The sequence below is a fragment of the Neovison vison genome, chromosome 13, assembly GCF_020171115.1.
Source record: "Neovison vison isolate M4711 chromosome 13, ASM_NN_V1, whole genome shotgun sequence".
Taxonomy (NCBI): Eukaryota; Metazoa; Chordata; class Mammalia; order Carnivora; family Mustelidae; genus Neogale; species Neogale vison.
In genome coordinates this window covers 110,328,294-110,352,525 of record NC_058103.1, presented here as the reverse complement: position 1 = coordinate 110,352,525, position 24,232 = coordinate 110,328,294, and the positions used below count along the sequence as shown (strand labels likewise).

At 37.7% G+C, this 24,232-nt stretch overlaps 1 protein-coding gene across 1 annotated transcript in view; it reads right to left on the bottom strand.

Moving 5' to 3' along the window:
- PRTG (protogenin) overlaps positions 1-24,232 on the bottom strand; it is a 116,826-nt gene that overhangs the window by 31,836 nt on the left and 60,758 nt on the right. Inside the window, exons 7-11 of the mRNA XM_044231171.1 lie at positions 23,536-23,695; positions 22,500-22,747; positions 20,175-20,339; positions 16,428-16,733; positions 15,512-15,700 (exon numbers count right to left, since the gene is read on the bottom strand). Of these exons, the coding sequence (XP_044087106.1) occupies positions 15,512-15,700; positions 16,428-16,733; positions 20,175-20,339; positions 22,500-22,747; positions 23,536-23,695 (1,068 nt within the window). The remainder of the gene's footprint in view (positions 1-15,511; positions 15,701-16,427; positions 16,734-20,174; positions 20,340-22,499; positions 22,748-23,535; positions 23,696-24,232) is intronic.

Here is a 24,232-nt window from a genome sequence, read left to right as displayed (position 1 = left end):
GCTGAAGAAAAACTTCACTTCTTAACCTCTGAAGAGCTACACAACTGGTAATTCTCACCCTCACCCATGTTTTGATAGCACTTTTTTTTTTTTTTAAAGTCTTCTGTTGTTTGCTTTCCTTAAAGGAAAAATATTTCAAATGGAAATTTAATTTGAGGGGGTCAGCAGGTAGGGATATTTGCTGGTGGCAAAAGAGACAGAGAAGGATGCTCTGCCCAGAGCATCCCTGACTCAAACTATTCTAACATTAAACCCCAAACTTAAGTGACACCAGACTCAAAACTGGAAACACATCCCAATTGGTATTTCACTTTATGGACTAGTAAAAATAAAGCAACACACTGCTACTTGAAATAATGTAACTTCCTTATCCTGCTTATTTTCTCCATCTCCACAGGGGCCTTATACTTTTTTTAAGGCTCTTTTCAGTCAGGCATGTGAATGAAGCTCCACAAGTACTCTAAATCTTTACCCAACGCCATAGGTCAGAGGGTTATCTGTGCTATGTAGTTTTAGGGTAGACGATTTTCTTTCCTCTTTTCTTTTCCTTCCTTCTTTTTTTTTTTTAAGCAGGAAAACAAAACGAATGTATATCAATCAGAGCAAACTAATTTAGGTACTAAAAACGTTCTTCTTCTACAGATAAACTGCCTTCTCAAGAAACCACTAAATATCAACTTTTCAGGCATTCTACAAAGAGAAACCAGATGCAACTGAACTCCCCTCCCCACCTCCATTGTCTGCTAGAAAACTTGTCCCACAGCTGCGAAAGCCGTAAAACAACTTCAAGCCTCCAAAAGTGATGACCATTTAGGCAAAGGCATCCATTTCGTTCCTGGGGGAAAAAAAAACAACTTGGCTTTATCTTTAAAAAAAGAAAGAAAAAAGTGGTAGCTATGCATCGTTTTTGTTCACAAATTACACTGCATTTAATAACAAGACAAATGTTTCTCACAGAGCTTTCCATGTTTTAGAGCATTTTCAAAGGTGATGACTATTCAAGACTAAGAATATAAAAGCCCAGGAAAAACCATCAAAATTCTTTTCTAAATTATTTTTTGGTGTTTGATACGGAAAGTTGAAACTCATTTTTTTTAAGATGGTAAAAAATAATGTAACAAAATACAAGCATTTATTTCTCCCTTCCTTCTGTCTCTCCAAATGATTTTCCTTAAAAAGAGAAACAGAATTATTAGGTATAACATCCCATAGGATGCCATTAATACAATTGATGCAGTACAATATACAGCAGAAGAATATAAGGTATTTATTCTTTCAGGAGATATTGTCATTTTAATGCTGTTTACAATCCTCTGAAGTTCAGAGGCAAAAATGCAAATTATGATAGTATTGCTATTGCAGTGTAAAACAACTTCTGTAATTTTTTACAAGATATGGTTTGGAATTTGCCAACTGTATTTCTCCTGTAACATAGCAGTAATGATTCACTGGATCTTCTTTGCTTCCTTATTTAGAATTCCTCTGTATTTGTGTGGCCAGAAAAGAAACTGATAAATGTTCAGAATTGCACCAAAATGAGATTATGTATGACCTTATCTATATGGAAACCATAGAAAGAATTTCAGTTTCCTGAGGTCTAGGAAGATAATTTAAAAAAAAAAAAAAAAGGCTGGACTGACAGTGATTAACACAGAAAATGAGACTGTTCAACATTTCACAGAGTAAGAGGAATTTCAGTGGGATGTGTTGGCTGTGTCTCACTTCCCTGAAAATGACCTAATGTCCTTTGTTTTACAGTTATGCTGACAGAGGTTTCTCCTGCTCAAGTTTTTCATCAGTTTCTTTCAAGGCAGCTAAGCCAGAGAGATGCCGAGTCTCTCGGAGAAGGACTGCCTCAGTATGAAGACTTAACTCCCAGCTGCACACAGACTCACCATTTCGGATCTTCTGAACTCTAAATATATTAAGATGTTACAGACATCTCCCCTAGGACACCGATCTTTTCAACCCAACATGATCAAAACTCAACTCAGTATCTGCCACGTCTCCAAACCTGATTTTGTTCCTGAAAGTCCTACTCCAATTAAAGTACCGTCCACTCCAAGCTCTTGGGAATCATTCCAACTTCTTCTTCTCTGTAATCATATTTATATAGAGTAACTAGTTCCCAAGCACTTACTTTGTACCATACAGTGTGCTGAGGGTTCCACACGCACTAGCACATTCAATCCTCGAAAACCCGGAGAAGCATGGGTGGCTCAGGGGGTTAAGAGTCTGGCTGTTGATCTCAGATCAGGTCTTGATCTCAGAATCATGAGTTTAGGCCCTGCATTGGGCCCCAAGCTGGTGTGGAGCCTACTTAAATCACCATCATCATCATCCTCAACATCTTAGACATTTACAGCAAGGTGAGGATCATAAAGATAGAGTGACTTGACACTAGTGGGTAGGGAGCTAGAATTCAAATCCTGGCCATTTGGGAATGTAAACTGTTGCAGCCACTCTGGAAAACAGCATGGAGTTTCCTCAGAAAGTTGAAAATAGAGCTACCCTACAATGCAGCAATTGCACTACTGGACATTTACCCCATAGATACAAATGTGGGGATCCGAAGGGGCACATGCACCCTAACATTTATAGCAGCAATGTCCACAATAGGCAAATTATGGAAACAGCCTAGATGTCCATCAACAGATGAATGGATAAAGAAGACGTGTACATGTATACACAGTGGAATATTATGCAGCCATCAAAAATTGAAATCTTGTCATTTGCAAGAGCGTGGATGGGACTAGAGAGTATTAAAATAGGTTAATCAGATAAAGACAATTATCATATGATCTCACTGATACGAGGAATTTGAGAAACAAGGCAGAGGATCATAGGGAAAGAGAAGAAAAAATGAAACAAGATAAAACCAGAGAGGGAGACAAACCATAAGAGACTCTTAATCTCATGAACAAACTGAGGGCTGCTGGAGGGAGGGACGGTGAGAGAGATGGGGTGGCTGGGTGATGGGCATCGGGGAGGGTATGTGCTATGGTGAGTGCTGTGAAATGTGTAAGACTGATGAATCACAGACCTGTACCCCTGAAGCAAATAATACATTATAGGTTAATAAAAAAAAAAAATCCTGGCAATTTAGCTCAAAACCCAGTATTCTATTTTACTTTCTAAATTTAGATACACTTAAGTGGACCTTTTTGGTATTCAGTTTTATTTAACACATGTACAGATTTGTCCACTACCACCACAATCAGGATACAGAAGAATTCCATCACAGCAAGAAACCCCTCTGTGCTTCCCTTTGTAACAAAGTTTAAGCCCCCACCCCTAATCCTCGGCAGTCACTAATCTAGTTCTGACTTTCCAAGAATGTCATATCAGGGAAATGATACAGAATATAATCTTTGAGACTAGCCTCTTTCACTCCATATAATGCCACTGAGATCCGCTTACAAATTGTTGCAAACAGCAAACAGTCCATCGCTCTTCATTGCTGAGCGTGTTTCCACCATACAAATATACTGCAGGTTGTTCATCCCTTCTCCCATGGAACGACATTCACGGCTTCCGGTATTTGGGGTGGAACAGAGCCATGCATTTGTGTTATAGGTTCTTGTGTGGGAATAAGTTTTCATTTTTCTAGAGTAAATATCTAGGATGTGACTGCTGGGTCATATGGTACAGGCGTGTTTAAGTTTAAAAAACAAACAAAAGCACTGAACTGTTTTTCAGAGTGGCTGGACCACTTTGCATTCCTACGGTAATGCATGGGATTTCCCAGTGTTCTGCATCCATAGCAGCACTTGTTATTGGTCATCTTGGCATTTAAAGTTTTTCAGTTTGGGCATCTGGGTGGCTCCATCAGTTAAGTGTCTGCCTTTGGCTCAGATCATGATTCCTGGAATCTAGTCCCGCATGGAGCTCCCTGCTCGGCAGAAGTATGCTTCTCCCTCTCCTATTCCCTTCTGCCTGTGATCTCTCTCTCTCTGTCTCTAACAAATAAATAAAATCTTTTTTTTTCTTAAAGATTTTATTTATTTATTTGACAGAGATCACAAGCAGTCAGAGAGGCAGGCAGAGAGGGGAGGAAGCAGGCTCCCTGCCGAGCAGAGAGCCCGATGCGGGGCTCGATCCCAGGACCCTGGGATCATGACCAGAGCCGAAGGCAGAGACTTTAACCCATTGAGCCACCCAGGCGCCCCCAAATAAATAAAATCTTAAAAAAAAAAATAAAAATTTTTAGTCATTCTGATAGGCATGTAGTGGTAGCCTATTGCAGTTTAAAATTTTAAATTTGCATTTCTCTAATGGCTAATGATGTTGAGCATCTTTTCATAGATCCCTTAGGTGTGACCCCGATACTTATATCTGAAGGCCTCCCATCAGGCCATATGTAATCAGTGAAGTCCTGATTAAGCTGAGATTCAGAGTTGGATGCTTAAGCGACTGAGGCACCCAGGCGCCCCGTGACTGTTGTGAGTCCTAAACAACTTTGTATCTTCCTTCTCTCCAATAAATTACCATCTTAGCTCACACCCTCATCCTCTTAGGTTACTTCAACAACCATCATCTTGATTTCCTGTCTTCAGTAACTCCCTCCCTGGCCCATACTCACTGCATTTTCTAAACCTATCCTAGACTTTGTCATTACTTTATCTTTCTAAAACAAACCATGTTATACTCTCATTTAAAAACTTTTGGGGCGCCTGGGTGGCTCAGTGGGTTAAAGCCTCTGCCTTCGGCTCAGGTCATGATCTCAGGGTCCTGGGATCCAGCCCTGCATCAGGCTGTCTGCTCAGCAGGGAGCCTGCTTCCCCCTTTCTCTCTGCCTACCTCTCTGCCTACTTGTGATCTCTCTCTCTGTGTCAAATAAAGAAATAAAATCTTAAAAAAAAAAAAAAACTTTTGATGGCCCCTCATTACTATATTGCAGGACAAACACCAAATCAATTATTAAGGTCCACAGTGCTCTTAAGACATGGCTCTATTTAACTCTACAGCTTCAAACTCCTACAACTTCTAAACTCCTATGCATGTGACCCACATTTTAGCCATTATATACCACTCAGGCCACCTCTTCAATCTTCTATTTTGTACCTTGTAACTTCCTATTATTAGAGTGACTTTCCTCCATTCTCTCCTAGGTAAACCGTTCTCCATCATGCAGTAAAAATTAGTCATTTATCCTCTGTGTTTCTAGAACACTGACTGTATCTCAATATTGTCTATTAGGACACTTTCCTATGGAGACTAATAGGTCCTTCATGCTGAGCTTAAATACTCTGGAAGCGGACATGCCATCTCATGTCCATATTCCTTGTCCCCAATACAGGACCTGGGACACAGTATGTGCTTTCAATCAATATATACTAATTTTTAAATTTTAACAATAATAGAAAATAAACAAGTTAACATCCATAATTAGGCTAGGTAAACTTTAATATGAAAATTTTATGAAACAAGAAATGGCAATTACATTGGTATAGATAGCAATCTCATGTTATTAAACCAAGTAGATTTACATTAAGTTCTAAGAAAAATATATATTGTATCAATCCTAAAATTAGAAATTTTGCATTTTTATTTAGCACTATCTTCTAGGCAAGGTCTTCAGAAGGTGTTAGCAGAAGAAATCAATCACACAAGCCAAAGCTGTATGTTGTGAGGATGATTTCAATTCTGTGACTGATTTACTGATAATTAATTTATGTTAGTTTAATGGTAACTGCAGCCCATTATCAGTAACTTCTAAATCTCCTGATTTGCAAGGCCACTGAGCTTCTGTATCACAAGCCTTCTAGAAGGGGCCCAAAAGAACCACCAAGAAAGCATAGAAGTCTCTTTATCTGAAATCTATTGAGTTCCATAAGACACTGTACTCACTGTATTCACATAGTGTTAACGAGGGCTTTGTAAACAGTATTGTAGCTCTAAAAGCCTATCCTCAAGCTCAATGGTAGCAGCTGAGTGGGTTCAAAATATTCTTCTTTTGAGTAACTTATAAATGCTCCTGGATTTACGCTGTGGCTTCGAAGAACAGTTTATATTACAGGTTTATGGAATCCATAGCTATATTTCCTTTACTTCCTTGTTCATTTAAAAACATGAAATTTAATTAACTTGGCAATCACAGTTGCCTAAAACGAAATGTACCAAATCAAGAGTAATTAGGCATTCTCAGGGGGCACAGAATACACCATTAGATTTGTGACTACATGCGTCTTGAGAGCTGACTCAAGGAAAGGGAGGGAAGAATTAAAACACTTTAATGCAGTTACGGAGCTGACTTTAAGACAACCATAAACCAAAGATCCAACAATCTTTCCCTTTATAAAACAGTAGGGTTTGTATTTTTAGATATGGGAACAATATTACCTTAACACTTTGATTTCTGAAGAGGGTCAGCACAAAGAAATTTCCAAATTTACTGTTTTGGTGGAGGTGTATATGTATATATAGATATGTTACAAAGTGACTGTAGTTCCCAAAAGTCAAGTATAAATTGATTAAAAGCAGCAGAATATGCTGTTCTCTGAAGAAATCTTTATCATTTGTGTGCACGAAAATTGCCACGTGCAACAGGACCATAGCAAACATGGAATATAGGCTTATCTCTGAATCAGAAAGAAAGTGAAAAAGAAAACTCACAAAAACCTCTTTCAGGCAGTAGGCAGTTCTGAGCTGCTTCATGTCTTACTTCTCCACATTATAGTTTACACACTACAACAGAAAGATACTTCTAAACAAATCTAATTGGGTCACTAGCTTGCTTAAAATGATTCAGCTTCATGCTGCCCTTAAGATAAAAGCCCAAATTCCCTCAGGCAGTCTCCCAGGTGCCTGCGGCACACAGCAACGCTTCATCTCCTCCAGAGCCTGGTCTCCACACCTCCTGGACGTCCCACATAAATTTCACCAGTCCCTGAGTATCTCCTGGCTTCTGCTACTCCCTCTTCTCAGAGCAGATTTACCACAAAGTTGTGAGAACTTTTTAATTTTCAGAACCCTTCACTTGTAATGGAGCCTCTACCTGCAGGGTAAGTATAAGGCCCCATATCGATAATATACTTTTACATTATTTTTATGTTATTACACATTATTTTCTTAGGTCCCACCTAACCTGTACTTGCCCCTGCCTCTTTGCCTGACTAATCCTACGCACCCTTAAATCTCAACCTAAATGTTACTTCTTCCTGGAAGCCACCCCCATTCCAGCCCTGAAATAGGTCAGAAGCACCTGCAGAATGTTGTCAAAGAGTTCGTCGCCTGGTATTTTAGTTGCTTATTTGTTGGTCTTCCTCCTTGACACAAATGCTATGACCATGTTTACATTAAATATATATGGCAGTCCCTGAACTAGGGACTGCCATACAGTAAGCTCTGTAAGTATCTAAGAATAAAAGAACGACTTTGTCAATGAGCACTGAGTGACAGACAAAACACAGGAAGGAAGGGCCTCAACTGGAAGATTATACCTGAGAGCCTGGGATTCATCCACTTCCTGGATGTCTGGGGGGAAAAAAATGCATCGATTAAAGGATGATACCCATGAAAGGCCATGTTTCTTGCCCTGTGAAAGCTGAGGAGTATGGGGAGATAGACTTAAAGTATGCAATAAAAAGTGAGTGAAAGTAGACTTAAGGGAAGGCTTAGTGGCGACAATAATTGAAAACTATAATTGGCCTGACAATCAGGAGAGTCAGCTATATAGGAACTCAGAAAGCACAAAAACAAATTCTGAAAGATTTCCAACAAAAGTAACAAACCCTAAAAATCTATTAACTTTATAAAGAATATTCGCTATTTAGAAAAATATATACCAAGTCATCCAGACCAGTGTTTCCCAAGCTTCAGTGTACGTACAATCACGAAATAATCCTGTTAAAACAGAGATTCTGATTCAGAAGATCTGGCAGGAAAGGGGACAAGGGAAACCCCAAACTTCTAGATTTTGCTGCTGTTCCTGGGACCACATTTTCAAGAGCAACAACACTAGAGTCTACACCTGGCAAGAGACAAAAAAACACTCCCTAAAGATACCTGCAGACTGAAAGTGAGGGGATAGAGAAACACCTACGATGCAAACGGAAGTCACAAGAAAGCTGGAGTAGCAATACTTGTATCACACAAAATAGACTTTATTTCTTTTAAAGACTTTATTTATTGACAGAGAGCGCACATGCACAAGGGGGAGCTGCAGAGGGAGAGGGAGAAGCAGGCCCCCACTGAGCAGGGAGACCAACCCCAAGACCATGGGATCATGACCCGCATCAACGGAAGATGCTTAACCAACTGAGCCACCAAGGCGCCCCCAAAATAGACTTCAAAACAAAGACTATAACTAGAGTCTACACCTGGAATTGCCAACATATAGTAATATGGTCCACTGCCTCTGGGTCAGCCTGCTAGCTAAAAACAGTTTTTACATTTTGAAGTGGTCAGAAAATAATTTTAAATAGTAGGATTTTGTGACATATCAAAAATATATGAAACTCAAATTTCAGTGTCCACAGATAAAGTTTTATTGGAACATAACCGCATCCATGCATTTTCCTCTGGCTGCCTTTGTGTTACAGTGGCAGGACGGAACACTTGTGGTATCTCTTACAGCCCACTGTATAAGTCTGCTGGGGCTGCCATAGCAAAATACCACAGACCGGATGGCTTAAGCCACAGAAGTTAATTTCTTGCTCTGGAGACTGGGAAGTCCAAGATCAGGTCATGGAAGTGTTCAGTTTCTGAGGAGAGCTCTCTTCCTGACTTGTGGACAACCAGCTTCTCACTGAGACCCTGCACACATGGTAGAGAGAGCTCTGTTGTCTCCTCCTCTTCCTATAAGGGCACCTATCACATTAGGGCCCCACCCTTATGACCTCACTTAACAGTTATCCCCTACTCCAAAGCCATCTTTCCATATCCAGTCACATTAGGGATTAGGGCCTCAACATATGACTTTCATGAGGACATGAATATTCAGTCTATAACACCCACAAAGCTTAAAATATTTACTATCCATTCCACTGCAGAAAGTCTGCCTACCCCTGGTATAGATGTTGCTTCTCCAAGTGGGTAGGAATGCAAAGATTATTAGGCCCCACTCAAACCTATTAAATTAGTATCTGCATTTTTAACGAGACCCTGGGTGTAGATACTAAAGTTCAAGGAGCACTGGTTTCCAAATCTACTGCTCAAATAAATCACATGAAAAAAAATTTAAATATAGATTTCCAGGCTCCATCTTAGGAGGAGAAAATTTTAAAAACAATTACAACAGCTAACATTTGTTGAGGACTTACAGTGCAGTTTTCTAGGAACCATGTTAACTTTTATGTACATTATTTCATTTAAACTTCCTAATATTCTAAAATAGCTATTACTATTATTATTATCACTACCTAAAAAGATTAGGAAAATAACCAGGATTTAATTTGCTAATAAGTTACAGAGCTAATGTCAGGCAACAGACATGAAATTTACTTCACGGCTATTTTTCTTTCAGCTGTCAGTGTGAAGTGCCTCCTATAATAGGGCATTATAAATGATGTACCATGGGAATGACTGACACCATCTGAGATCACAAGACGATTCCCAGAGGGTTGAAACTTAAAAGCTGGGGAAGATTTTTCCAAATGGAAAGAGACATATCTCCAATTTCGTCCAAGAAGTATCAGAAATATTTTAGAATGGCAGATAACCTTTCATTCAAGAGAGAGAATTTAAGGAAAGATCACCAGATGACAGCACCGTAAGCTTTGTATAGTTCATACAGTTTCACAAGTCTATAAATATTTTGTCTTTAAATGGAGGTAGCTGCAAACTGTCAAATGAAAATCTGTCCTTTCCTTTCTTACTGTCGTAATATAACAGTATTTTTTTTTTTTTTTTTTTTTTAGTAACAGGATTTTTAAAGAAATGGATGCTCTTTCTTTTGAGGTACTGGTTTTTAAATTTTTCAAGTATTAAGATTCTAAAGTTTGAGCTAAATAGCTCTTATATGTGCTACGTTCAGATACTGCAGAAATATTTAAAAGTTTTTGCTCTCCTAGTTAATAAAGAAAAAACAGTTGAATATTTCTTAAAATCTGCATTGAATTTTCAACATATTTTGGCTAGATAATAGATTAAATACAAGAAAGGGTAACTTAAAATATAATTAATAGAGAAATAAGTAAAATACAGTATTTTTACAATGTTTCCTTTGTTATAATTTGTAGTCCCACATTGTCAGTCAGTTTTCTGGCCTACAGAGCCAGTGGTTTCCAAAATTATTCACGTGAGTTAAATGAATTTATTTTGTAATTCTTTGAAAGGAAGGAAAGGGAGAGTGCAATCAGACACTGTTCAGAGGAACTATTTCTACTAAAAGTGGAATTTAACAGTAATAAAGCATAGGAAGAACAGAAGAGAGGCAAAAAATGTGAAGTATGTCCCCAGTGATCTTGCCTGTGGTAAATGACAGCAATAATGTCCAGGAATTTCTACACCAATCCCTAAAAATGATCTGTTAACAAACAAATGCAAACTGATCTCACAGAAACCAATGCTACTTTGTGAAGTCAACACTAATCTGGGCAGAGTGCTTCATGATGCCTATGTTGATTATATGTTACTTTAGAAAGCAGAAGAATCCTGGCATCTATAGTGATATTTGAGATGGTAGTTGAAATCAAGCCACCAAATTATTTGAAAAGAATTTTTAGGCTAAAAGTCAGTATGCTAAGATATACTGGAAACTATACATAATTGGGAAGATTTGTTTATAAAATATGGTGTAGTTTTTTACTCTATCTTAAGGGGTGCAGCAAGAAAACTGAAAAACAGCCACAATACAAGGATTTTCACCTGTAGCATGTTTCCAAAGATTTTTCTGAATGTTCTCTAAGGCTTCCTTGTGTGAGAGGAAAGAGGGAACACAGTCTCTGAAAAGACTTTGGCCTGCCTTAAAACGTGACTTCCATATTTCGTAAACTGAGTGATTCTAGTTCTCTTCAAAACAAAATCACTATTATAGTGAGGTTCACAATGAACCCTCTCTGATAAAAGTAGTCTCTTTTATGCCACAAAATCTTGTCCTGTCTTGACTAAAGGAAAGATTACAACTCCCTCCAGCTACATGAGTTTGGCTCACCAGTGGTACCTCTTGATTTTCTTTCCTCAGATCAACCGAATCCTATTCTGTTATGGTAAAGGATAACACCCAGAAATCCGACTTAATTTTACCATGTTTTCATAAAAACTGGCTAAGGGACTCTAAAACTACTTGTCACTCAGGAATTGGGTTTTTTGTTTTGTTTTGTTTTGGGGGGTTTTTTTGGCCTCCTATTCCCCTCAATTAGGGGAATTCCATTTTTGATTTCTCAAAAAAAGATTGGTAAGTTTTGAAGATGTGCAAGGAATCCAGGAACATTACTGACTTTAAATATTTTGGATCTTTGTAATTGGTACTGAATCTCATAGTCACTAATCAAGCTTACTGTGAAGTGTTACTAGTACACATTCTTTGGCAAAATAGAAGCTAAAGATTATCAGTGTCCCAAATGCTAAACTACCAACAGGACCATCTAAATAATCTCCCCTTTCCCCTTTTTATATAAATACTGAAAAATTAAGAGGTTTCTGACAGCTTATGAAAATAGTTCTCTTTGCAATTAGAAACTAACTTCAGAATTTGAAGCCAATTTCTGAAATAAACAGACAAAAAAAACCAAATTATTGGGGCACCTGGGTGGCTCAATGGGTTAAAGCCTCTGCCTTCAACTCACGTCATGATCCCAGGGTCCTGGGATCTCTGCTCAGCAGGGAGCCTGCTTCCTCCTCTCTCTCTGACTACTTGTGATCTCTCTCTGTCAAATAAATAGGTAAATAAAAATCTTTTAAAAAAAAAACCCAAATTATTTCAATCTGTTATTAGGGAATACAAGTATGCTATTAATTTTGCTTCTATTTATGAATGTTTTAAAATTCTGCTTAAAAAGGTAAACATGAGAAGTGTTAAAGGGAGGAAATACTGAATGAAAATCATCACAACAAAGATGCAAATCTTAAAGAAAACCTCAAAAAACCCACAATTTAGAACAAACCACATAAACATTTAATCACAAGCCAAATGCTTTTTTCCCAACCACCAAACCATTTCTAATTAGAAGCAAACTGTGTATTTAAAAATCATTAAACTAGAACAACCAGCAACATCAAAATACCTCTACTGCTCTACCATTATTTCTATTACACTAATAAGGACAAAATAATCTTTTCAGCCATTTTAAAAACAAAACATTCTACATCTCTGAACTGAGCATTGAGGGTTTAGTGTAAAATGCTGTCAAACAACTTTAATTACTAAGTACAATTAAATTTAGTTAATCAGAACTTCGGGAGGAAAGTAAATCAAGTTAATGTCTTTTGTTTTAATTTTTCTTGTTTTGAGCAGAGGTCACATCTGTTAAATCTGTTCATTTAGTACCACAACACCTTATTTAGAAAAATAATTTGTTAATTCTTGTTAAATGAATTGAAATACACAAATTCATTTCTTTTTTTTAGAAACAAAGAACTGTATGTTACCAAGGACAATGTGTCCCAATAACATACTTTTTAGTTGAAAACTTAATTAGCAGAAGTAACAAAAGGAAGTTATTAGGGCATCAGAGAAGGGATTAGTATGAAAATGAAATTTTGAGACATCAGTTTGCTACTCAAATTGACACTGAATTAGCAAAGAGAAGCATTTAAATTACATTTCCAAGCCTACTTAGTGAATCTAGTTCTAGTTAGAGCATCTTTAATGTACAAAAAGCTCTGTGAAAGAAAGTATTCACCATGCAAGACACAGATAGGGTTCCCTTAACCTACTGCCCTCTGCACACATCATTCTCTGTTAAACAGGCAGCTACCGCCAGATGCTCTTGCCAAAAATGGTCACAGATGGTCAGTTGTCCAGTTAACAGAACATACTGCCCTCCCAATAGCTGAAAGTAAGAAGGGAAGGAGTGAGAGCTCTTAACACTTGCCTGCTCAGTGGGTTACACACATTCAACTTAGTGTAAGCTCGGATAGGCCTCAACAGTGTCTTTCTAAAAAAGAAGACTCTACAGACCCTACAGCTCTCAAGATTAAAAAGCATTTTAAAGGTGAGCTAGTCAACAGCCATACAATACTTAGATCTATACAACTGCATCTCTGCTGGTCAGCCCGTTGCAGCCCTGGCTTGGGACCTCCAGAGGTGTAGAATCCACTATCCAATGAAAGTCCCAAGGCTGAGATGGAATCCCCCGTTACCCAGCACTGCAATTACCCCAACTACTCAGTCTAATTCCACAGTCAGAAAACATGGAGTTATTTTAACAGAGAGGCATACTGACTATAACAAAATAATTTCCCAGTGTATGCATTAGAGTGATTTTAAGCTGGGTTACCCAAAACACATGGATACACAATGGATTTTATACCGTAAAAACACAGGCTATAACAGATGTGATTTATTTTTAAAACACAGGAGGAAAGAAAAGTCTGTAGTACTAAAAGCTATTAGCTAGAGATTATAAAAAATTTCAACAAATATCAATGGGTCTTCTCTATATTTATACGCACCTATAGAAAATGTTTAAATTTTAAAGTACTGTTTTGTTTTTAAGATTCCATTTATTTATTTGACAGAAAGAGGGAGAGAGCACAGCAGGGGCAGCAGCAGAGGAAGAGGGAGAAGAAGGCTCCCCGCTGAGTAAGGAGCCCTATGTTGGACTCCATCCCAGGACCGTGGGATCATTACCCAGGCCAAAGGCAGATGCCCAATCGACTGAGCCACCCAGGCACCCCTCAAAACATTGTTTTAATTGACAAAGTGTTTGTTTTTTTTTTTTAAGATTTATTTATTTGACAAAGAGCACAAGTAGGCAGAGAGAGAGGAGGAAGTAGGCTCCCCACTGAGCAGAGAGCCTGATGCAAGGCTCGATCCCAGGGTCCTGGGATCATGACCTGAGCCAAAGGCAGAGGCTTTAACCCACTGAGCCACGCAGGCGCCCCTTGACAAAGTTTTAATAAGATGTTTCTATAAACTTTTCACAAGCAGAGCATTACTCTGTTCTTCCCAATACATTATTCATTTGTTTAAAACAAGCTACCTATGTGTGTTCAAGAAAAGTGCTCGATGAACTTACTTTTTGTATCTTCTACTTATTTTTTTTTCCTTAACAGTGAAGGAATTGGAAATACTGAGTTTGATGTATGATTTTTCATCAGCAATTGTCCCAAATCCTGTTTCTTATTTGATAACTTAGTGCAACTCTTTTGAATAAAGGATATGAACATAGAAAGTAAGAGCATACTGAGAAACCTCAGCTAGGAATAAATGCTCCTGACTCTGGTGACAGGCTGGGCTAACATCACCTCTGAGTCAGTGGTTTTAAGGAAGGTCAGCCTGGAACATATGTAACTTCTCCTCATCATTTATAAAACTGTGTGACAGGGATCAATAGTGAAATTTATTTAGGCAAATGCAGATTAAATTAACATCCAAGAAAATAAGATTAGAAGCAAAATGCCATCTGGAAAACTACAGTAAAGAACCAGAGGATGGGGTCACATGTCCCTGCCTCCAAAAACAGACTCCCACTGCTGCTTTTCACTGACAGGGTCTCAGGACTCCTGCTGTTTTCACAGGCCTGAAAGAAGCAAATGGAGCTCTCCCTAGTGGGGTCCCCCCACCTCTTCCCTTTCTGCACTCCAAAGGATAGTCTGCGAGGGGGAAAGCCGGAGAGCCCTGTAAGATTCCACTAGGTGCAAAAGGTGCTGTAACAATTCAGCAGCAATTTAGTTGGGAATCCTAAGTAAAGTTGCTGCTTTAACAAATAACTAAGAAATAACTGAGTATGCATTTTACACCTTAAGTATCTATCTGTTTATACCCAGGTACTTATTGTAGACATAAGTTTCCTTACTTTCCATTAAACATGGTCACATGATGAAATTCTTCACTCAGCAATGATAAGACGTACAAAGAATAAAATGGTGTCTTTCACAATTGTGATAAACCCAAACACAAGGCTGAATACATTTTCTCTAGTGTTTCTGTGTCACAGCTACAAAAATAAATATGTACAGCGGCATGGGTCATATGTAAGAGCATTATTTTATACATAATTTAAATATATTTTATATATATATAATTTATATATTAGCACTCTCGGGCAATTTCTAAGTTAATCGTTGCCTACTTTCTGCTCTTTTGGTGATACTGCTACTTTATGTACACCATATACTCACCATAATTGATCAGTTCTCATTCTACCAGAAGTGAACTGCAGAAAGAAAAGTAGAAGCCCCGAAGTAGGGGAAAGATAACACGGTTATCTGACCACTGACAAGTTTGCTCATGATGGTGAGTCAAAGGCCAGCCTGGACTCAAGCAGTAGGACATACACAGTGATTTGATAAGGGCAATTCCCTTTTTACCAGTAAGTCAGTTCTTCTGCCTTATATCCAAAAACTCTTTCCCAGCTGGTCAGAGAGGAAGAAAAAAACAAAAGCCCAGTACGGGCTCACTCACCTAAACCACTGAGAGTGTAGAGAAGGTCACTGGTATCTAAGAATATGGGTCCATTTTCCTGCTGCCCTTCTTCTTTGTAGTACAGCTTGTAGCCCTGAATGGTTGCTGTGTCTTCCGCATCTTGCTGCCACTTCACAGAAATGGCGGTGCAGTTCAGAGGCTCCAAATGTAACTCTGGAGACTTAGGGGCTAGAAAAATCCACCGGAAATGTATGCATTAAAAAATCCACAACTCATACGAATACACCCAGTTTTAAATGAACAGCTACAAAAAAAGTGCGATTCCAAGCAATCATACTTTAATTTTCAGAATTCCACAATGATATTAAACTTTGAGACAGAATTAAAAATATAAAATACTACCTTTAAAAAACCCCTAAGGTATATAAATAGGAACACAATACCATCTATACTTGAATTTTTTTTTAAGAGACAATGAGGACTTCCTAATTTTGACCATTCATTATTCCTCTGTGTAGAACAGGCATTATTATTAATCAATGAACAACAAAAACCCCAGTCATGTTACATTTCACATTATTAAAAGAAGAGGAGGGTCTAGGACTTCCTAGTCTATAGTCTTTCTATTAAATGGATGATTTAAAAAAATATATGGCAATAATATTAATTAGGTCTCTATTAATATACAACTTTTGGTAATTTAGTTTGATGTGGACTCAGTCATCTACGAAGAATTTGCTGAGCAAACTGACAGCGTAACCAAAGGTTTTACACACTATTGATCTCTATGTCAAAAGGGACTATGCAACAAAAAGTTGAAAGTTACTTTCAGTGAAGTCCATGATCTACGGAATATTTTCTTTCATAAAATACCATTTAAACATAACTTTGATTTCATAAAAGTAAGTTTCAAAAAAGTAAAAGTACTCTTCCTCAATAGCATTTTGGGATTTACCTTTCACACTTGTAGCTTTGGGTGTCCTATGTGAGGTCCACACAGACGACTCTCCCAGCCCCACCCTGGTAGCAGCAGTAATCCGCACCAGGTAGACACTGTCTGGTTTCAGGCCCTCCAAAAGGTACTCGTGTGTGGTCCCCGGGAGCTCCAGAACTTGGATGGAATTCTCAGTACTCAGGCGGAAGGACAGGCGGTAGAGGACCACCTGACCCCGTCGGTACTTGGCTGGGATCGGCAGCCAGGAGATGAGGATATCAGTGGGACTTCGACTTGTCAAACTGATTTCAGGAGGCCTCAGCGGAACTAGTCATGCAACAAAATAGGATGCTTATGAATATTTAGAATCAAAACTGTCAATCAGCACACCAGTATTTACTGAATTATCTTAAGAGCATCACACAACATAATAAAGGGGAGATACTATCAGCCTTAGCAGAGGTTTTCAGGTGAGATCACAAACCAGAAAAAATGAAGGAAAAATAATTAGGAAGGATCAAGCATAGAGAACCAAAGAAAGCAAAGTGTCACTGAAAGTAAAAGCCCAGCATAGGGCTCCCCGCTGGGCAGGGAACCTGTTTCTCCCTCTCCCTGCTGCTCCCCATTGCTTTCTCTGTGATAAATAAATGAAAAAATAAAATCTTTCCAAAAAAAAAAAAAAAGAAAAGAAAAAGTAAAAGCTCAAGTCCTCCCGTGGCTTCATACAAAGCCCTATGTACTTACAGGGTTGGCTCCTCATGAATTCTGTGCCCTAATCTCCTGCTTTCCACTTGCTCCCTGTCTCCAGCCCTTAGCAACGTCCATTTCCTCTGCTGAGCCGGCACCTCCCCCAGTCATCTGCCTCGCCACCTTCACTTCCTTCAGGTTTTCATTCAAATGTCACCTACTCAGTAAGCCCTTCTTGGGTGACCCTGTCTCAAGTCTCAAATCCTCCCCACATTTCATGCTCCCTTTCCCTGCTTTTTTCTCCTTCTCCTAGATAATTATCAATATTCCACATAGCATATAAATACGTAACGGGCTGTTTATCTTGTTTTTTGTTCCTCTGCCCCCTCTCCCACTAGAAAGTAAAGTCCATGAAATCAGGGACAGTTTTTGTCTCTTTTGTTCACTACTAAATAATGAATAACAGATAGCAGGTACTCAATGAATATTTGTTGTGTGAATGAACTAACAGGTAGAAAAGAGAAAATCAATTTATTAAGCATTCCTGAGTCGTTGATGTGTATGAACTCATGCGTGGATGAATTAATAGGTAGAAAAGGGAAAGTCTGTTTATTAAGCATTTCTCAGTCCTTGATGTGTATGAACTCATGAATTCTCACAAAAACCAAAGGCAGTACCATGATCATTTCTACTCTATAGTTCAGGAAACTGAGGTACAAAGAGGTCAATTCACTTGCCCAAGGTCATACACGTTGTTGGTGAAGGAGCATAGTTAGGCAGATTGAAAAAGCCCACATTCTTATTTCCTGTACTTTACTATGTCTTCTGTAACCAAAGTTCTTCTATCCCACGTTATGTAGGGATTACAGGAGATAATGGAGAGAACTGGTACTTGTATTTACTGCAGGCTGCTATACCCCTGAGACACCCACACACCTCCATCTGAGAAGTATGGAGTTAGGAACTGGGGAGAAACTGGTGCAGAAACATGAAAAGCAGGGTTAGAAGTCTGTGTTATTCAGAAAAGAGAATGAAACTTCATTAAGTAAAACAGTTACAAAGTAAGAAAAGGTTTAAAAGAAAAAAATCTTGAGGTCATAACTTAACTGGAATTGGCAGGCTTTAAGAAGTGGCTTGCCATGGTTAGACTCCTCTTCTTCAAGGATATAGAAAGGAATACACCTCATATACCAAGAAACCCCCAACAAGCCCCAAAAGAGCACACCTCCCCAGCCCATGTTTCACCTTAGATACACATGTCAGAAGTTAAATGTGATGAGAACTCGAGAGGTCAAAAATACTGTGATTCACTCTAAAATGGAACAAACTTTTTTTTCTTTAAGATTTTATTTATTTATTTGAAAGAGACAGAGAGAGCACGCACACAAGCAGGGAGAATGGCAAAGGGAGAGGGAGAAGCTGGCTTCCTGCTGAGCAGGGAGCCCTATGTGGGACTCGATCCCAGGACTCTGGGATCATGATCTCAGCAGACACTTAACTACTGAGCCACACAGGCACCCCTAAAACAGAACAGACTCTTTAATGGAAACTGAATTTAGAACTGAGCATCCAGATCAGTAATTTTTTTTCATTTCATCAAACTCTGAATTTATAAGCATCTAAGTAAGGGGCATAATAGAGATATAAGTAAGAGATCTGGGACCAAATGAACAAAGAAAGTGATATGAAAATCATCTACCCAAAAATGTTCTGAAGGGCACCTGGGTGGCTCAGTCGGTTAAGTGTCTGCATTCAGCTCAGGTCATGATCCCAGGGTCCTGAGATCAAACCCCCTGACTCCCCACTGAGCAGGGAGTCTGCTTCTCTCTCTCCCTCTGCCCCTCCCTCCACTCATGCTCTCTCTCTCTCTCTCTCTCGTTCTAATTTAAAAAAAAATCTTCAAAAAAATATTTTCAAAACTAAAAGTGGACCACTCTGTGAGGATGGAAAACACCTGTAGAGGAAAGCAGTATAACTAAGCGTATGTTAAATCATTCCCTTTTCCCAGTGAAGGGTATAAAAATGGGCCTTCTGGAGAGCCCCTGGAGAGAGAGAGAGGTGATGAATCAGGAGGAGAATCAGTCTCAGGACTTTCCTAAGGAATGGGATCTCCTACCATTATAAGAACATATGGAGGCCTGCTTCTCAAAAGCACTCAACTTCCAACCCAGAGTCTGTTACTGAACTGAACTATTACAGCAGAATAGACATATTATACCTAAAAATAGACTGCTGATTTTTTAAGAATATTTTTTAATCAATAGTTTACTAAATTTCAGAAACTCCCAGTTTCAGAAGTCCAAGACCTCTGACCTCTCTTCATTATATATATTCACTCATATTTACTCATGCTTAGAAAATTTTACATTTTGTTCTACTTGCTTAAAAAAAAATCTGCAATGTCAAAAAAATATTTTTAAAAAGTCATCCTTACAATTTAAACTAAGAAACTTGAAGAAAAACAATAATACAAGAATTTTATTATTAAAATTTATGTTATACATTATCAGTTATAAAAACTCTTTACCTAATCCATGAAACAAGATGGGATAGGGAGGGAGACAAACCATAAGTGACTCTTAATCTCACGAAACAAACTGTGGGTTGCTGGGGGGAGGGGGGTTGGGAGAAGGGGGTAGGGTTATGGACATTGGGGAGGGTATGTGCTTTTGGGTAAATTGGAAGGGGAGATAAACCATGAGAGACTATGGACTCTGAAAAACAATCTGAGGGGTTTGAAGTGGCGCGGGGGTGGGAGGTTGGGGTACCAGGTGGTGGCTATTATAGAGGGCACAGCTTGCATGGAGCACTGGGTGTGGTGAATAAATAATGAATACTGTTTTTCTGAAAATAAATAAATTGGAAAAAAAAAAAAACACCTCTTTACCTATATCATGTTACTGTCAAAAAATGCGGGTCAAATTTGAAATGGCAAACTATCCTGCTGGTAACCACACCTGTTTTTATTATTTTTTTTTAACCAAAAAGAGGATATTTTCTCTAATTTAAAACACATTTATTCATTGAAATGGATTAAACATATTGATGTTCATACTTAAATGACACAGACTGTTTTCTTACCATCCTCTAAAGTATTCTGGGTCACATGGTCAGACATCTGGCTGGCTCCCATTGGCATATATGCCACAATGTAGAAAGTATAATTGCTAGCAGGTTCTAAATCATCAATAATATAATGAGTTGTGTCATTTCCGATGACTACTTGATACTCTTCATTATTTAAACCTAGATTAAAGTATCAGCATTTAAAAATTAGGAATATTCAAACAATAAAGTGAGCAAGACCAATTTCCCTTACTGTGAAACACTGATTCTCTGATCCAATCTCTGCTAACTTTTGTGATCCTTGAAAATAAAAGTGATTTCTAAAAGTAACTATGTCTTGCTACAAATTAGTTTGAACTCTTCCTTAATAAATGAAACTGAAAATAATTAATCTCTTCTGTATTTGTTTTAAAATCCAGTCAAAACCCATAGCAGAGACAATGTACAGAAGTAACACAGAAGAGCGATCTTAAAGTTGCAGAACTCTTTTGTAACAGTGTTAAGTTTTACTTGCTTAAACTCATGCCTTTTTTTTTCTTTTATATATAAATGGAGAGACAGTAGGGAATGTAATGGCTCTGCACTTTATAAAAACAAACCAAACCAACAGTTGTCCTGCAAAAGGTGTTAAATTTTACTTGCTTTAACTCATGCCTTCCTTTTTCTTTTATACGTAAATACAGAGACAGTAGGGAATGTAATGGCTCTACGCTTTATAAAAACAAACCAAACCAAAAGTCGTCCTGCAAAAGATCTCATTTTGGCCCTAGAGATTCTATTAAATTTGACTGACACAAGTTGTTCTTTTTATTTATACTGAAAGCAAAAGAACTGGGAGGCACGGAATGTGCTTCAAAACACTTTGTTCCACAACGAACTTTTTTTCCCCAAAAGAGGGGGAAAAAAATTCTCAGCAATTCTTTATAAAATATGCATGGCAAGGTACAGAAGAGAATTTGTCTTTGTGGGATTTAATTCCTATGGCGCAAATCCGCAAAGTGCAAAGGCAGCTCCTGTGCTTTGAGAACAATTCATGGTAAATGCACGTCAACTTCATCAAAATGCTCTAAGACGAAGGCCCTTCTCCCCCACACTGGATTTATAAACAAAACAGAAGGCAAATTCCACTATTAAGTTTTCCCACATTTCTGAATTAACTTGATAGCATTTTAATTAGACAAGATTACAGCCGTTTCACAACAGACTGGCTAATGGCTCGTTAATTAGGAACTGCATAGTACGATTTCTGACCTACCAAACAAGGTCCTTGAGTTCGAATTAAAAAGCCTTGTTCTGTCCTTGAATAGACCACTGAGCCACATGTGGAGGCTCTAATGAAACAACCATAATAGCGAACAAGAGTGGTCTCCACCAAAACCAGCATTCCTTTTACCTTCCTAAATCACTAAGAAGGGAATTAACATACTCCAACAGGCTCAGTTAGACTTTCATTCTTCTTGCTAACACAACTCCTGATTTAAATTCAAAATATTCCTTTTCAAAATACTACTTCAAAGTACAAAAAACAAACAACAACAAACCACCTGTTTCTATGAACAACTTTATCATACCATCATTTTTGGGTGTTGGGGTTTGTTTTAATGTCTACTGCATAAAATCTGGACTGTGTGCACAATTAAAACTTGTAAATTCTGTGTTTTCTACGAGAGATCAGTAGAGAAAGCTCTAGGATTTCTAAGTAGCTTTCATTTTCCAATTTTTTTTTTTTTTTGCCAAAAGAAAATACTAGGGCAAAAAATGGAATTAATAGTTCTGAATAAAAATTTTAAGGCAGATCTGATTTTCTAATTTTATATAAGAAATGACATATCAATAAAGACAGTCCTGTTCAATATTCAAGGTTCTAAATGGTTTCAGGAAGCATTCAAAACATATAAAATCAATTTATGGGGATCTGATAATGTGTACTTCCCCCCCCTTAAAAATAACATGTTATAGTGACCATAATCTACCATATTATTTTCTGAACCAGTTACACCAGTGTTCCTATGTAACTGCATACTTTAATTGCTAAAGAATTTATATCTTGGCTGGAATGAAATTCATACTCCACCACTCTGTCATTTTCAGCAGGCAGAGATGGTACTTATTTCTAAACATAAAAATCTTAAACTATACATATATATACAAGGTATAAGATAATAAGAACATTTAGCAAAAACTGATATGTGGGTGATAGATTATTTTACTAAAAGAGATAAATACTATAGAACTGACATTCAGAAAAAAATTTTTTTCTGGATTCTCTAAGATGTCACTCATACTGAAATTACTGACAAGAAGTAGCAGTTGAAGATAAATACTCCTTAAATTGCTTACCTTCTGCTTTCATGTAGTGCACAGAGTAAGCAATGACTTTGTCTGAATTATAAAGTGGCCTCTCCCAAGCCAAAAGGATCGCTGAACTGGACATGGTTTCAGCATGCACATTGTATGGAGCGCTGGGTCTGTCTTCTGACATTACTACGGTCAGTCTGGCTCTAGATAAAATAGATCCTTGGCTGTTCTCAGCCATGCACTGATAAATAGCATCATCTTCAGGGATAATCTGGTTAATTACCAATTTACTGAAGAAAGAAAAAAATACTTCTATGAAAAATGCTAAGAATGATGTAAAAAGACATTTAAACTATTGTTAAATTCACTCTCATTTTAAGTGGCAAAAGTTTATACTAAGAACAAAAAGCTGTGTAGTCAACCCTACTGAAAAATCTGAGTTGCTTAAAATTACTCTTATTTTCTGAGTTTAATTAAGTAATAGTGATAGCCAAATCCTGTTTGCTTTACGTGAGTGACTAATCTCTTTTTTTAAATTTGGCTTTTATAAGAAAGTATATTACTTTGTAATAGCATCTAATTTATGTAACTTTGCAACATTACATAAATTCAGATAAACAAAAATTTTAAAGTTTTGTTAAACATATGGCAATGTTACAAGAAGATTCATATTTATACTAATAAAAAGGAGTTCTTAAAATCATTAAGTTTGAGCTTTGGAAAAATTCCTTGATACTTGAATATTTCCTTCTTAGTTTCTCTTTTTATCCGTAAAGGAAGAAGGAACTGAGACCGCAAAGGCATAATATGCTTGCTAGTAACTTAGCTATTAGCTTATCAGGATGAGTACCCAAGTCTAGGGGACTGTCCATCATTTATTTCATTATAATCTATCACTTCCATGATCCATATAAAACAGAAGAATCTAGGGCGTGCTGATGTTATAATCTTAACTTCTCTTTTATATTAGTTTAAAATACCAAGATAATTTTGATATTTGGTATTACAACCAGTTCACATAACAATTATGAAAGCCATTATATGTTCTCCAAAAGAGTAGCACGATAGCATAGCCTACCTGTTGTACATTTTAATTCTCCCATTTGAATGTATCCTCCTCCCGTTTTTCAACCATGACATTTTGGGTGAGGGGATTCCTTCTGCTTGACATACAAATCGAGCAGTGCCAGCTCGAGGCCTTGTTAAACTTTCTGGCCATTCAACAAATGAAGGTGGAGCTATTTTTAAAGAAACAAGAAAAGAAAAAAATTTCCATGTCCCCAAAACGGGAATGATACAAACAGTCAAGGAAGAGTCTGGCAAATGACTCAAGTCCCATCCTTGAAAATATTTAATAGTCGGAGCCTCTTATCTATGCTCTACATATATCTACCCAGATGCCTTTTCTCAGCATTGCTCATTTAGATGTTCACTCAAAAACTATTGAGAACCTCTGTGTCAACACGCTAAAAATATGTACACTATAGTCCACCTTAACTAAGCCCAATAATATACAGCCACTTGTGAGTGCCCACAACCAACAGAATAAAATTTTAGACTGGTAAATGGATATGTGGATTTGCTGGTGGGTAAACAAAGACATAAAAGGGATGCTTAAATAAGAAGGAACATAATGGTATGCAGGCAAACAGGAGGCATGATAATTACATTTTAACCCAGGGCTTTAATTTTCTCCTAAAATTCATTGTTGGATTACAGTACTTCATATCAACTTTCATATCAATGCTACAAAACCCAAGAAAGGCATAAGTAAG